General features: G+C 39.1%; 1 protein-coding gene across 3 annotated transcripts in view; it reads left to right on the plus strand.

Moving 5' to 3' along the window:
* CHD7 (chromodomain helicase DNA binding protein 7) overlaps window positions 1-13994 on the plus strand; it is a 192272-nt gene that overhangs the window by 134893 nt on the left and 43385 nt on the right. For all 3 annotated transcript variants that reach the window (XM_047073976.1, XM_047073974.1, XM_047073975.1), the window contains 5 exons: window positions 6335-6449; window positions 9671-9754; window positions 11470-11607; window positions 11704-11825; window positions 12418-12661. In XM_047073976.1, coding sequence (XP_046929932.1) covers window positions 6335-6449; window positions 9671-9754; window positions 11470-11607; window positions 11704-11825; window positions 12418-12661 — 703 coding nt within the window. The remainder of the gene's footprint in view (window positions 1-6334; window positions 6450-9670; window positions 9755-11469; window positions 11608-11703; window positions 11826-12417; window positions 12662-13994) is intronic.

The raw sequence follows: 13994 nt of genomic DNA on the forward strand, positions 1-13994 counted from the left end.
CACGTATAACCAAGAAATCCTTTTTAGAAGGGCTAAAGCCTCACACGATAGTAGAAAAGTGAGCAAAGTGACATTTGCCTGTCCTCTGAGAATGAATCTTACTCTGTGAGGCCACCCTCCCTCCTCTGTCTGTGCGCAAGATGGCCAGGCACTTGAGATGAGATCTCTACTATCAGGCAAAGTCTCTAGAAAATCGTGACATCCCTCACATTTTTGAAATGCAGCGAGCTGTGATTTTGTCTGTTTTTGTTTAGTGAATTTGAATTGCGTAAGTTTAAAAACGCCTAACTGAAGAACAACACCAGTGAGTTGTTGTTCCGCGTTGTAGATGTAGGGCCAGGCACGTTTTCAGGAGGCGGTGGCACTGTCGGGATCGGGAGTCATCCTGCTGAAGAAGCCCGCAGCCCTTTTCTAACCCAAGTAACAATCGCAGAACAAGGACAGACATCTTCATGAATGACGTAAAAATTAAATGAAAAATTTGTAAGGCAAGGAACTCAAGCATCATTCTGATAAGTTTTAGAGTTTAAAAGAGGCTTTGGGGAGTTGCTGTCAAAGCAGCCTAAGAAAATTTAACCCTCCTTTTAGAATATGAAAGCATCAGACCTCACGGTTTCTGTCATTCTCTCTTGTTGCAACTGGCAATGTGTTGATAAACTAATGTAGTTCTGAAGTTCTGTGAGCAACACCTTTCATCAAGTAAAAAGATGAAGAAGTCTCTTGCCATCGTTAGTGTCAGAGGTCAGTGAATTGCAGAGTACAGCGATCAAAAATGCTCGGTCAATATCAGATGGGTGTTGGCATCATTTTATACTCATAGCACGGTGAACGTACGTACACAGGTGGAAATTATACATATGACGCGATTCCATCTAGTCGTATAAGGAGAGTGTCGGGATAGGTAAGGAGGCAGTAACTAAATGAACCAGAGAGAGTTCCCCGGTAGAGTTATCAAACAAAACGTAGAGCAAAGACATTTAAGTACCAATGCCCACCAAATGGCACCGCTGGATACGCCTCCATCCAAATCAGCATGTGGCAGTGGGGCTTGACGTGCCTGATTCATTCTTGACCAGGAACCACCGCCAGGCCGGGGAGACCTGTCATCCTTCGTTGGTCATGTGAGAGGAGGCAAACATAGTTCTAAAAAAGAGCTTTTCTGTCTGATATTATTGAGTTCTAAGGGAAATTAAAATTTCCATACAATTAACCGTTTCTGTTAACCTTTTAGTTGGACATAATTTCAAATTTACAGAAGAAGTGCAAAAATAGAACAGAGAATGCCTGTTTTCCCTTTTGTAATTGACAAGCGTCTTCTGGAAAGGTATTTTGAGACTATTAGCTATGATCATGGTTGCTGAGTGGTGATTTACTAATTCCATCACCCATTCTAAATTTATTCGTTGGGTTTCCACCGTAAGGAGGGCTTTGACCTTCTTACTCATTTGTTTCTTTACAGCTGTGTAGACTTGTGGGGTCTTATTTTATTCAATGGGCCATAATTCTTTACTATCATATCATTATTTACTTTGCTCACATTATCCCAGATTTGGCCCACAGGAGCCCCTCCAGGCTGGAGCCTGTCTCCTTTTGCCTTGTCCCCATCCTTCTTTGAGCACTTCCTTACTTGCTGGCACCAGAGGATATTCCAGACTCCTCTTACAATTTCTCTTTTTAAGGTTCTCCAAGGAGGCTTGGTTGTGTCTCCTGGAGAACGGCATTTAGAAACCAAGATGTGAGTGCTAGGTGTGCTCATTGCCGCTGGGAGTCACTGTTTCCGGGGCCTCTCAGTGAATGGGGCTTTGCGGGCCACCTGCATGCGTACATGCATGTACACGCACGTGTGTGCGTATGCATGACATAAACACATGTGTTATGTATGCGCGCGCGGACACACACACACACACACACACACATTCCTCTGTGTACCTACCTATCTACTTACCTAAAGACAATGAACACCAGCGCCTTTAGAGCGATAGTTGTGGTTTTATATCAGCAGCACCATGGGGTTCATTCTCTCCTTTTCCCTTCCGATATTCATGACTCCGTTCTTCAGCCACGAGAAACCCGGCTCTTATTATCCCTAACATATTTGCTTATATGTCAGTCCTATAATATATAGGAAATGTTTTCCAAATTACTAGACCATATTTTTGGGAAAAAGAAGCGTACCAACTGTAAAGTTCATTTAGTATTTGTTTAGAATTTGTTGTAGTTAGCCAAAGGGTGTAGAAGCTAAGTAAATACTTGGTTCAGAATTTCCTTGGCTTAGTTCTTTTCTTCCTCCTGCCCCCTTTCAGCGTGGTTATGTTATTTATTTGATACTCAGTTGGTCTTTAGTTTCTGTCTGTATTTGTATTCCATTTTAGCTCCTCACCATTCTTGTTGATCTTATTTATTTTCTTTTTTTCAAGTTCATGAAATATTCACATGGTTCAAAAGTCCGAACTTGTTCAAGAGGATACTCAAAGATGCATCCTTCTCCCTTCCCTTCCACCCCATTCCTACTTACCTTCTCATTAATCCCAGATTTATCCTTTCTGTAATATTTGGCAGAAACATGTAGAGGTGTGTGTGTGTGTGTGTGTGTGTGTGTGTATAAATATATATACATAAAGTATTTTATATGTATAAAATGTATGTAACTTTCCCCTTTCTACCACACAGAAGTAGCAGCTGTTTGTTTTCCTATGCATAAAAATAGCACTTTGGTGTTTAATAATACTGTATTTTGGAAGTTACTCAACATCAATCCATGGGTTCTTCCTCATTCTTTGTTACTGCTGTGTAGTACTCCAGTGCATGGCTGTATCATAGCTTATCCAACCAGTTTCCTATGTATGTGGGCATGTAAATGGCTTCTGATGTTTTATAGTTACAGACGGTGCTATGGTATATATTCTCTTGTCTGTATATTTTCAAACTGTTGGAGGCATAATTTGAGGGTGAATTCCTAGGAATGGGATTGCTAGATCCCAAGGCAAACATACGTGTAGTTCTGTTAAGTATTGCTAAATTCCCTTCCCTAAGGGTTGTGCCCCTTTGCATTACCACCCAGAGTGTGCGAGACCACCTTTCTCCCCGCAACCTTTCCAGTGTAGTGTGGTGGGTTCCCTTTTTGTGAGAAATTCTATTTGGCTTTAGTTGTTTTTTTTTTTATTTTAATTGTGAATGAGGTAGAGCATCTTTTCATAAGTTTAATGGCCATTTTTACGTCTTCTTTTGTCAGTTGTGTCTTCGTGTCTTTGCCCATTTTTCTGTTTTGCTTCCTTCAATTTTGAAGAGTCCTTTTTATCTGTGGGATATTAGTCCTCTGGGTTAGATGTTGCAGCTGTGTTTCCCCCATTTCAGTTGTCCTTTGCCTTTATATTTTTATTGCATTGTAAACTTAAACATTTTTTATGTAGTTAGATTTATTAATCTTTCATTGTATTGGATACGATTTATTTATTTATTTATTTATTTATTTATTTATTTATTTATTTATTTATTTTAAGCCATAGCTAGAAAGCTTTTCTCTACCCCCAAATTAAAGAGGAATTTGCCCTGTTTTCCTCCAGTACCTGCATGGTTTCATTTTCTGTGTTGAGGTGCTTAATCCACTTGGTGTTTGTTCTTGTGTATGGTGTAAGCACAACGATACTTGGTTGTTCCAGTTTTTTTCTTTTCCAAATATTATTGTTCCAGCACCATTATTAAAAAGTCCATCTTTGCCCTAGTGATTTGAGATGTAACCCTTGTCACATACTAAATGTACACATTTCTTTAGAACTCTGTGCCCTGTTTTAATCCTTTGGTCTGTCTACTCACGAACCTGAAGCACACTGTTTTACTTACAGAGGCTTTGTATCTGGTATAGGTAATATAATACCTGGTATCTCTAGTTTCCCCTCAAAACTTTACTTTTTGTGTTTTCCTGGATGTTCTTGCATGTTTATTTTTATATGTAGTTGAGTATTGACTTGCCTAGCACCTTAAAATGCTTGTTTATATTTTTATTTATATTGTGTAACATTTACAAATTCATGATATATGATGTTGAACCATACTATCTAAAAACTAGGATGTCTAAGGGGCACCTGGGTAGCTCGGTAGGTTAAGCATCCGACTTCCACTCAGGTCGCCATCACATGGTTTGCGAGTTCAAGCCCTGCATCAGGCTTTCTGCTGTCAGCGCAGAGCCCGCTTTGGATCCTCTGTCTCCCTCTCTCTCTGCCCCTCCCCTGTGCACTTGCACGTGCTCTCTCTCTCTCACTCTCTCTCTCTCTCTCACTCTCTCTCTCTCTCTCACTCTCTCTCTCTCTCTCACTCTCTCTCTCTCACTCTCTCTCTCTCTCTCTCACTCTCTCTCTCTCTCTCACTCTCTCTCTCTCACTCTCTCTCTCTCTCTCTCACTCTCTCTCACTCTCACTCACTCTCACTCTCTCTCACTCTCACTCACATACATACATACATAAAAACAAGTATGTTAACTCTATTTCTGTGTTTTTTAAAAAGGTTTTAAATATTTCCATATAATTTTCACATATTTTTTATTAAATGTATTGCTAAGAATTTAATCTTTGTTGATAGTGTAAAAGAAGTTTTCTCTACTGTTAATATCTTCTAACTGGTTATGGTTTATGTAAATGGAAGCTGTTGACATCGGTATGTTAATTTTATATCCTGCTACCTTGCTAACTTATTTCATTTTCTTATTTGAATTAATTTTCTAATTGACTCTCTAGGGTTTTCTGTTATGCAGTCATATCATCTGCAAATAGAGATAGTTTTACTTCTTACCTTGCATTTATTGGCTACTGCCTTGAATACAGTATTGAATAGGATGGAGATAGTGGGCATCCCCTTTCTGATCTTAGTGGAAAAGCCTGTGGCTTTTCTCCATTTAGTAAGGCAGAGTCCCTGTCCAAAAACTTCAGCCCAGGTTACAAGGGGGAGGGGAAGACTGGAATGCCTGCACCCACCTCACGGCCACACTGGTGGTGCTTTAAAGGCACGTGCGCCTCAGCCTATGCACGTGCCTTTTTCTATCCAATAGTTCGACGAGACTAGATTATTTGTATAGCATTTTTTTCTGATTGTAACAGCATTGCATATTGTTTATTGGAAATTGGGAATGTACTTGAAAGTAGAAAAGAAAATACTTGCGGTCTTGCCACCCAGAAATGATCGTTATTAACATTTTGAGGCATTTTCATCTAGCCTCTTTTCTCTGTGTGCATGTGTGTACAGGGTTTATATCAATTCATAGTGTATCAAGGCATATGTAAAGTCCTCATCTCCCTCAGTCAATTGCAGGGCTAAATCAGTCCTACCTTTGAAAATGCATATTAGACTTTACATAAATATAAACGATACGATACTTAATGTCACAAGCCTTTTCCGTATCCTTAATCATTTTTGACAGATTTTATAATGGCTGTAATTTCTAAGAGTAGTAGCACCTTGATTTTGAAATAGGTATATATTCACGCACCTCATTTCTTTTCCATGTCATCACCAGGAAGAGAAATAAGAGGCAGTCGGGGCTATCTGGGGCAGGGAGAGAACGATGGTACAAAAGAATATTGAAATAACAAACAAACGAATGTCAAAGGTACCATAAAATGTTAACTTTATACCTGTGAGTCTTAAGAGGGAGGGTGAGAGTGTTCCCGTTGAGATTAGAGAAAACACCTGTGCTGCAAGCAGGCCATGGTGAGCCTGGAGAGGAGGGGGTTGCTCAGTGCGAGGAACGGGGGAGATAGCAGAGAGTGAAAACTTCACGGGAGCCAAAGGGGCATCACAGCAGAGCTCCTGGAAGAACGCAGAGGGCGGCTGGGAGGGCGCGAACTGATCTGGGGCTGGCTGACGGCCTGTGTGTTCAGAACGCAGGTGATGGTTCTTTTCTCTCCAATTGCTCTAGAAGGACCAAGTTCGGTTTACCTTTGCTGTTTTAAATTCGAATTCTCTGGACTTGATGAAAACCTTTTCTTTCTCAATTAATGATAAAAGGCTCAAAATGTAAATTCATAATTAAGGCCACCCTGTAGTGCTAATTGTTTTGTATTGAAGTGTACTCCATTCACTTACGAAAACAGCTTGTTACCAGGTCCTTTTTTTTTTTTTTCATGGGAGATAAATAAGAGAGCTGGAGGCTCAGGACTGCAGACAAATTTTAGGCACCGTTACTGATTTTTTTTTTCTTATTCTCAAACATGAGTAATTATATTGAATGTTGATCAGTAGCCTCTTTAAGTAAACAGTTTATTTCGTTAATTATTTAGTTGATTTTTGGAATAACAAAAGATTATTTTCTACATGTTTCAAGTATATCATTTTATTCTTTTAGCTCTTATCTTCATTGTCAATGGGCATCTGTAGAAGATCTGGAGAAAGATAAGAGAATTCAGCAAAAGATCAAACGATTTAAGGCAAAGCAGGGCCAGAACAAATTCCTTTCAGAGGTATGAAATACCCAGTTAATTTTCTTAAGTAGCAACCTTATTAAAGTGTTCTGAATTTTGAATTTTAGTTTAGTAAATTACTAAGAAAAACTAGTTTGCCTCATTTGTGCTGTTACTTGCATATTGGTAGCTGGTTATTGCTAAAAAAAATTTGTAAACAGGAAATTTCTCATTCTTCCTGTTGCTTAGTCTAGAAGATACTGGTCCTTGTGATATTATGTGGAAATATGATGGTATCATTAAAATCTTGTAATGAAAATACAGTTAGCAGACAGTGAAAAAGTAAGCGGATAAAAGTTCTGTTAAGGTTTAGTGAGTTAAAGACTCTGCAGTAAGTATAAAGTACATTTTTTAGAATGTAAGTTACTTCTGTAAGGGAAAGCATGTGGCAGATTTCTTTTGTTCAAGTCAATGCCTGATTACAGAGTTTACAAGTGATGTGCTATGGTATAGAAGTTGGTGTAATGTCTTCTGCCTGTCTCCCCTTACCCTAGGTTATCGATGATGAAAAGGTAACCATACCTAGCGCAGGGAAGGAAATCTGCATTTTTTTTTTTTTAAAGGTAGTGCCAAGTCCCCTCCAAAAAGCTCAGTTACATTAAAAGAAATGCTTTTGCAGACTGCTTACTGGCGTCTCTGGACTTTTGCTCACCAATTTGGTTTCACTTAAGAGTAACCTTCACATTGAAAGATTAAACTTGCTGATTGATTAATTTTCCTCTCCTTAAAGAACTTAACAGCATATAAACTGCAAAGATGTGTGACATTTGATGCAAAATAATACCTGTTTAACAACCTTCACAACCTTCAGACCCCCCCCCCCCCCCCCCCCCGCCTTTTGGACCGTTGGGGGTAGGGATGGAAGAATATTCAGTACTTTTGGGTCATAAAATCCTCATAATCTCAGGTCACAAGTCTGTGTTCTCCTGGAATCTGATTTCCATGCTTCCTGACAGGCAGCCCGTAAAGTTTGTGTTGGATGGGCCTTTGGGTGGTGGTGGTTTTATTGGGCACGTGTCTGCATCACCACCTTTACTGATCTGAGTATGCAGCTTCCTCGAAGCACAGTAATTAACACTGAGGGGAATGGAGTTACTCAGATGTGACTCAGTCTTCACCTCTTGGAGAATACTTAAGTGATTTGGGGGGGGGGGCGGGGAAGGGCAGTTTCTAAGAAAATACCACAAAATTCTATTTTTTGTGCCCTTCTTCATGCAACTGAAGTCAAATGTTGGTGACATTAGGCAAGTTGAAATCATTAGCTTCCTTTTAGAAAGAGACGCCATATGTTCTGCTGACCTTTTCTATGGATCAGCGTAGGGAGAAGGAAAACATGCGATGGTAGCTTCCCCCCATCCTTCAGTCCTGGTTCTGTTTATTAAATGTATTTGAAATACATTTGCTGGTGTCAGAGGCACTTCGGGGATCTGTGCCCGGCTCTAGCTGTGTAGCCTTATCTATTTGGATCTGTCTGTGTGAATAACCTGTACCACAGTCGAAATATATTATCTTGCTTGGTAACTCAGCAACTAGAAATCTTAAGTTTTGTCCTGAGTGGAAATAGCACTAATTCCAGCCTGAAAAGGTGGTCTGAGGGCCAGCACAAAAGGATAGCAATTCCCTTTCTCTCTTTCTCTTTTACACGCACATGCACGCGCACATGCACACACGGGCGCCCTTTCCCGTAGACAGTCCCGGTTTCAGGTGTTCCACGGCTCTGCTGCTTTGGCATTTTTAATTACGACTGCTTTTGCATTCTTTGTTTCACCTTAGGCTTCCTCATAAGCCGCCGCCACTAAAATCTTTATTCAAACTGGAAACTGCGTCCCACGCATGATGGCGCGGATGAGTTGCTGGCAAGGTGGAAGTGTTTAGGAGTAAGGTTAAGGATTTTAACTCATCAGCGAACGCTTCTGTTTAAGGACAAGATGTCTTAAAGGAGCTTTTAGCATCAGAACCTAGTTTATGGGGAGTTTTAGTGTTGATGTTAGTGTGAATAAGGCATACGTATTGCATACCTGAATCTAGAAGCTTCGGACAGAGCCAGTGCATTCATACGTTAACATTTTAAATACACTGAACATTTCAGTGGATTTTTTGCCTTACTAATCAACTCTGTGTAAGGGCCCGAGGCATCTGAAACACACTTTTGTATTTCTGATTTTTTTTTTTTTTTCATAATTCAGAGTTCAAAGGCCCCGGACCAGACATTGTAAATGGGCACAGCAGCCCAGGGAATGTTTGTCATCCTTGAGCTGACTGTGACCAAACAGCTTATCTTTCCGACCTGCAGTTTAGGGCATATGAGCAGTGTCTAAGTGACTTCTAATATGTCTCTGCAAAAGGCTTTTAATGCAGTTTTGTTACCGATAAGTTGATCTCTAGGAACACATAATAATGTGTCTTTTGTTTTCTAACTTATCTGTCTCTGGCTTCTCTAAAGTATGATTTAGTCTGTAATTTCCCTTTGAGCCACATTCTATTCTTTTCTATGAGATAACTTTGCAAACAAGTAGTACTACTTTACTTTTGTGAAGATTGTTAATACGTTGGCTAAATAACCCAATTATTTAAGCCTCATTTCTTTATCCTTAATATTTTTAGCCAGATGCTCTATATTCAGTACAAATAAATCATTAGAACACTCAGATTAATGACAAAACTGTATTCAAAGGAGGTACTAACGTTGATTGGCGAAGGCGACCAAACATCCCATACTGTTCACACTAAAATATGAAATTCACTGGTTTCAGTGTTTTTAGCTTTTGAATAGCATTCTGTAAACGATGCTATAAGGCATCAGACAACTCCGGTAGTTACAAGACTCCGAGAGCACTTACTGTGCATAGCCTGGCTTCTTTATTGCAAGCTGTAGTTTCAAGAATGCTAAATGCATTGCATGCCGTAAGCCTTTTGGATTGCTCATTAGTGAATTGTAATTTCACACTTCATTTAAAATATTCTTAAACATTCTCTCACAGTAAAAAGGTTTCACACAGTAATTAAAAGACCCAGTTCACAAAGTCTGAGAAGTCTGATTTCCTCATGGGGAATGATTTTGCTAAATTGTAGCATTTCAATTAATATAATAGAATTTGCCAAATATAAATTTTATTTTACTGTGACCCAAAATATTATTGCCTGGTGAAAAGTGAAATAGTGTTTACTCTCAGGAATTAAATAAACATTTTAACTTTTTAATTTTCTTTCCTTTGGCGCAGATTGAAGATGAGCTTTTTAATCCAGATTATGTGGAGGTTGACCGGATAATGGACTTTGCACGAAGCACAGATGAACGGGGAGAGGTGACAGAGATCACTTGTATTAGGGGGCAGTGACTCAGACAGCTTATGTGTGTTTGTGGAGAATGATTATGGGATCCTAGATCTGGTCCTGGTCAGAGCCTTGGATCATGACACAGTTGGTCTAAATTTAACTGAAACTTATTGACTATTAGTTCTATGACTTAATAATGGTGCTAAGTGTGTTCTTTGTTTAGTGTGAGAGCTTTTTCAAAGAAATCAATTTTCAATATGAAACAAATACATTGGCATTTTGCAGAATTTCAGAATATGATCAATAAAGAAGAATTTAGTACACTTTGGTCTAAACCTGTCACGAAGCACAAATTTCCTATACATAATTAAGAGTGCTCTTAGCAGAATGGAATTTAGTGTTATTTAACATTGTACGTCCTTACTGTGCGTTGATGAACCTCATTTAGTGTAGTGCACAGAGAATAATGTAAAGTAATCCTCTTTATGAGATCTTGGCATTCTCATGTTGCTTTGCAAAACTCTGTGAGGTTGTAAAGGACAGTTGATTAGGGCAATGAGAGTAGAGACAAGTCTAGTGCCTTCCCAAGCGTGCTGTCTTGGTGACGATACACCCACCCACCATGAGCTCTGTCATTCCTGGCTTCTTTGTGTAAATTAAGCTTTATATAAAATGTTTAGATCTTTGGATGCCTGGGCGACTCAGTCGGTTAAGCATCCAACCCTTGGTTTCGGCTCAGGCCATGATCTCACAGTTTGTGGGTTCAAGCTCCGCATCGGGCTCTGTGCTGACAGTGTGGAACCTGCTTGGGATTCTCTCTCTCCCTCTCTCTCTCTCTCTCTCTCTCTCTCTCTCTCTCTCTCAAATAAACATAAAAAAAAATAAAATAAAGTGTTTAGATCTTGCTCATCTAGTGAGAGTCTGCAGTGAACTTCCAGATTTCTCCAAACTCTGTATCATGAAGTCCATGATGTTTCAAAGACAGTATCTGGAAGGGGATGTTTGCTTTTCTAGTTTTACTTTGCTTTACTTATGAGAAAATTATTGCATATTTACATAGCACAGTGAGTGTTTTTAACATCACAACCAAGTCAGTGTACCTTAGCCTTGAAGTGAAGGTCCACAAACCCAAGTATTTTCTAGAGGAAAGACAAAGGAAATTTTGTTGATCTGCATTACCCAAAATATTTTGTTCTCCAGCCTACTAGACCTCACTTTATTTTAAAGTGATCAGGTACAAACAATACCTCTCTCTTTAGGAAAAAGGCAGAGATACTAATAAATTCAAGCTTGTTTCTCATTCTTTAAGAAACTAGCCAATTATGTAAACATGTAAATACTGGCTATGATGATTTACTGTAGAAGTCTGAATCAGACACCCGATAAATGATTTGCACAGATAAGAGTAAGGCTTAAATTCAGCTGTGTTATGTACTAGCTATTTCTTTATATATCTTGACTTTTGAACATGCCAGTGCATTAGATAAAATTTAACTTACTCTGATAATACCCAGTAATACTCTTTCCAATTTAGACTTGACACTGTTAACTAGGAACCACGGTGCAATGGGTGTAGTTTTAAAACTACCACCAACTCATTCTTTCTGTCGCTGGGGTAGCATCCATCATTAAATAATGTAGAACACGTGTTTTTCGTGTGAGTGTGTGTGTGTGTGTGTGTGCGCGCGCACACGCGCGCATTGATCAAATGAATCCATTTCTGATTTACTTAAACTTTGCCCAGCCTGTGACTCACTACCTGGTGAAGTGGTGTTCCCTGCCTTACGAAGACAGCACGTGGGAACTAAGGCAGGACATAGATCAAGCAAAGATCGAAGAGTTTGAGAAACTAATGTCCAGGGAGCCAGAAACAGAGCGTGTGGTAAGAATTGGCTGATGGTGAAGGGTTTAATTTGGAAATAGCATAGCAGTGTGGTCTTGGAGAAACCACTAATGGGATCTACTATATTTGAAACAGGAGCGACCTCCTGCTGATGACTGGAAGAAATCGGAGAGTTCCAGGGAGTACAAAAACAATAACAAACTCAGGGAATACCAGTTGGAGGGAGTAAACTGGCTACTTTTCAATTGGTACAACATGTATGTAAACCATGTTTTTCTTCACTTTGAAGAAGGCTTAAGAACTGTTTTCCTTTGTAGTCATTGAAAATGTTAATCAGGGGTGCCTGGGTGGATGTCGGTTGAGCGTCTGACTCTTGGTTTGGGCTCAGGTCATGATCTCACGGTTTCGTGAGTTCGAGCCCCGCATCAGCCTCTGCACTGACAGTGTGGAACCTGCTTGGGATTCTCTGTCTCCCTCTCTGTCTCTCTCTGCCCCTCCCCCACTCGCACTGTCTCTGTCTCTAAATAAATAAACTTAAAAATTAAAAAAATAATATTAATATTAATCAAATAATAGTGTAACACTTTAATCTCTAATAAGAATTATGAAAAACAGCAAGGATTGGAAGTATGCTTAATATTTATCCAACAAACATTAACACCGACATTGATAGAAGTATGTAGAAATAATGATGTCTTAGAGGATTTTGTTTGAAAATGTGTTCTGTTGAATCTGAGAGATCATCTGAGGTAGGCATTTGTGAATATAATAGCATATGTTTTGTAAAAAGACAGCAGTATCTAATATCCATACTTACTAAACTTTTCTCATTTTGTTTCCTTCCCAAAGGCGAAACTGCATTTTAGCAGATGAAATGGGTTTGGGAAAAACTATCCAGTCCATTACATTTCTCTATGAGATATATTTGAAAGGAATCCATGGCCCTTTTTTAGTAATTGCCCCATTGTCCACAATCCCCAACTGGGAAAGGGAATTCCGTACCTGGACAGAGTTGAACGTGGTTGTGTATCATGGGAGTCAAGCTAGTCGTCGGACCATTCAGTTGTATGAAATGTACTTCAAAGATCCCCAGGTAAAACGTCACAAGTGGATTCTTGATGCTTCTTATGTGTGTTTTAAAGTTTTGGATGTTAAAATGGTCTCACACATTTTGGGGAAAGGCCTAGATTTTACAAAATGGAGAAATTTGCTTTAGATTTCTTATCCAGTTTATTGTGTTATACTTTCTCATCTTGTAAATATAGCTACTTTTTATACCTTTGGTCATCCTGATTATTAGATAAGAATGAATGAAATATTTTTACTTTGGGTGAACTACGGAAAATCATTTAATGTTTTGATGCACTAACTGGTTTTATTTTGCAAGCCTAAGAAAAAGCTAAACAAAAAATGGTGTTATTCAATGTAAGTAGAAAGAATATTTTGTGAAACTATTACTAGAAGTAAAAATGATTAGGCATGCAATGTTGAGTGGCACATCTGAGCATATAATGTTGAGTGAAATACACCCAAAGGGAGGAACTTCTCCTTTGGCTCTAGGTAGCACTTGGTATGATTTCTTACTTGTTCTTTGTTACCTGTATACAGTTACTGTATGATATTGACGGCAAAGCATTATAAATGACAAAGAAGGAAGAATAGTGTGTGCTAAAGTAGTTTTAAGCTACAGGTGGTAAATGGTAGTCCTATAGCTGGAAATAGGACAGAGTTTTGTTTTATATGTTTGCTTTATGTGTAAAATCTGACCTATAATTAAATACTTCAAGGAGAAAAATATTGAAATCTATTTTGGTACTTATCTTTAGATTTGAGAATTTGTTGTAAGTTCTATCCTAAGTGAATGGTTTTTCATTTTAGCCCTTCAAAACATAGGAGCACCTGGGTGGCTCAGTCGGTTAAGCATCTGACTCTCGATTTCAGCTCAGGTCATGATCTCACGGTCGTGAGGTTGAGCCCCTGCACTGGGTGTGGAGCCTTCTTAAGATTCTCTCTCTCTCTCTCTCTCTCTCTCTCTCTCTCTCTCTCTCTCTCTCCCTCCCTCCACCCCCCCCCCCTCTCTCCCTCTGCCTCTCTCCCATTTACTCCTCCCTCTCAAGAAAAAAAGTAAAAAATAAGTTACCCAAGCAAAATAAAAGTAAAAAGTTTTCAAAAGTAAAAAAGGTTTTAAAAAGTTGCCTTAGTACATCATCCTTTTGGCTTCTTACCTTTCTGGAGTCTGAAGGTTGTAACTAGAATGAACATACTTAGTGGCGCTTTACTACATGTGATCTGGAGAGAAATTGAATCAGAAATTTTACTAATGATTTGCAGACTTCCTTTAAAAAGAAAGGTTTTTAGGGGCGCATGGGTGGCTCAGTTGGTTGAGCATCCGACTTCGGCTCAGGTCATGATCTCACGGTCCTTGA

The sequence above is a fragment of the Lynx rufus genome, unplaced genomic scaffold (assembly GCF_022079265.1).
Source record: "Lynx rufus isolate CCGP_SWC_20201006 ecotype Redwood Valley unplaced genomic scaffold, mLynRuf1.p SCAF_12, whole genome shotgun sequence".
NCBI lineage: Eukaryota > Metazoa > Chordata > Mammalia > Carnivora > Felidae > Lynx > Lynx rufus.